Source organism: Elephantulus edwardii, unplaced genomic scaffold (assembly GCF_000299155.1).
Source record: "Elephantulus edwardii isolate Elephantulus edwardi_28Jun2011 unplaced genomic scaffold, EleEdw1.0 scaffold00111, whole genome shotgun sequence".
NCBI classification, from domain to species: domain Eukaryota; kingdom Metazoa; phylum Chordata; class Mammalia; order Macroscelidea; family Macroscelididae; genus Elephantulus; species Elephantulus edwardii.
Genome location: NW_006399861.1, coordinates 4,516,791 through 4,518,497, shown reverse-complemented (window position 1 = coordinate 4,518,497; position 1,707 = coordinate 4,516,791). Strand labels below are relative to the sequence as shown.

Sequence of the window (1,707 nt, the reverse complement as noted above, 5' to 3'; positions counted from 1 at the left end):
GTGATTGAAGCAATTTTGGCTCTGAAAGGACTGACTGTACAACAGTGGGATGCTCTCTATACAGATATTCCAAACAGACAACTCAAGGTTAAGGTAGGGGAGAGATTTTAAAAAGTTTTGTAAATATGAACCAAAACATACTTTAAATATCATTATATAACTGTCTTTAATACATATCACACGGATCCAGGAGTTGCCATAAGCAGTTGCTGTAGAGTTGATACCTGACTTCTTTTCTCTCTTTTAAAAAAAACCCAAAAACACCAAAACCCAGAATTGCTAATAATACAGGATTAAAACTGGTTTATTATGGAAAAGTTAAAAGGTGTCACCATATCCCTACTCACTATTTACACTCTATTTTGAAGTCATTTTCTGGTAGACTACCAACTCAAGTGCACCTATTCTTTCTGTGCTACTTTTGCTTTCCAGAGGATTAGTAGGCTAAATGCTGACAAGCAGAATCTGTGGACAATAATGGGAGAGACATTTTAAGGCATTTGAGAGAGGTTAATAATTTAGTTCTGTTCAGGTTTATTTGACTTTACATAGTTACCGATAGAACTGGCAAGAGACAAAGATGTTCAAGAATAGCTATTTATAAATAAATACTTATTTGAAAGGATCTCTCAGATACTCTACAGAAAAGTTCTAAACTTAAAGATTCAAACTTGAGTTGAAATCAACTTAATGGCAATGGGTTTGGTTATTTGTTCCATGGCTCTATTAGATTCTTTGTAAGGAGCAGTGATAACTTGGGCAAGGCCAAGCCTGACTTCTACCCTCTTCATGGAGGACTTTCCCCATCAGTAATATCCACCGTATCATACTATCAATGTTCATTGCAAATTGATCCACACACTCTACTCACAGTTGTGGGGTTTATTAGAGAAATAGGTTGGGGACTAAGGGAGGCAAAAAAAAATTACACAATGCAAGTTGAGGTTTGCCAAGTCCAGGTTTATTTAGTCCAGTAGTCCCAAGTTGTATGAGCAAGGCACAATTCCTCAGTGAAAGTTAAGGTTCAGTTAAGCAGAACAAATGCAAGGAGCCTCTGGTTTCTCAGTCATCTGGGAAACTTTATCTCGGAGCATTACCAATCAGCTTTTCCTTCAGTCATCCAGCAAGCAACTGTGGTTCCATCTCTAGGATTCCTCTGGGTACAACTTGCCACAGTCTCTTCACAGCAGTGGCACTAGACCTCACCCTATCACTGCTGTTTTTCAGTGTGGAAAGTGCCCTTTTATATTGGTCTCACAGCTCTTGATTTGCAAGACCATGTATCCACAGTTAAGGTAGCTAGAGACCCTGACCCCAGTAGGGCTAAGACAATGAACAGAAAAGTCAATCCTAAAAGCAATTTACTGACACCACAGAGTCTAAGGTATAATAACACAAATTGATGTATTATTGGCTGGCTGTTGGTAGTAAAATGGGGATAAATTATTTGATAATTGTGACAGTCTGTGGAAATCTTTATCAAAAAGGGTAATTTTCTATGAACCAAACTTATGCCAAGTTATACAAATGTTAATATTGGTAAAAACTTTCAAGGTTTAATGGCATTTTATCCTCCACTTACTTTGGTAACACATATACAATCCTTGTGCTTAGGTTGCAGATAGGCAAGTTATAAGTACTACTGATGCTGAAAGACAAGCGGTTACACCCCCAGGCCTACAGGAGGCAATTGATGGCCTGGTGAAG

General features: G+C 38.1%; 1 protein-coding gene across 1 annotated transcript in view; it reads left to right on the top strand.

Moving 5' to 3' along the window:
* The window catches only part of PGM3 (phosphoglucomutase 3), a 34,679-nt gene that overhangs the window by 29,231 nt on the left and 3,741 nt on the right, over nucleotides 1–1,707 (top strand). Inside the window, exon 11 of the mRNA XM_006892161.1 lies at nucleotides 1,615–1,701. Within this exon, the coding sequence (XP_006892223.1) occupies nucleotides 1,615–1,701 (87 nt within the window). The remainder of the gene's footprint in view (nucleotides 1–1,614; nucleotides 1,702–1,707) is intronic.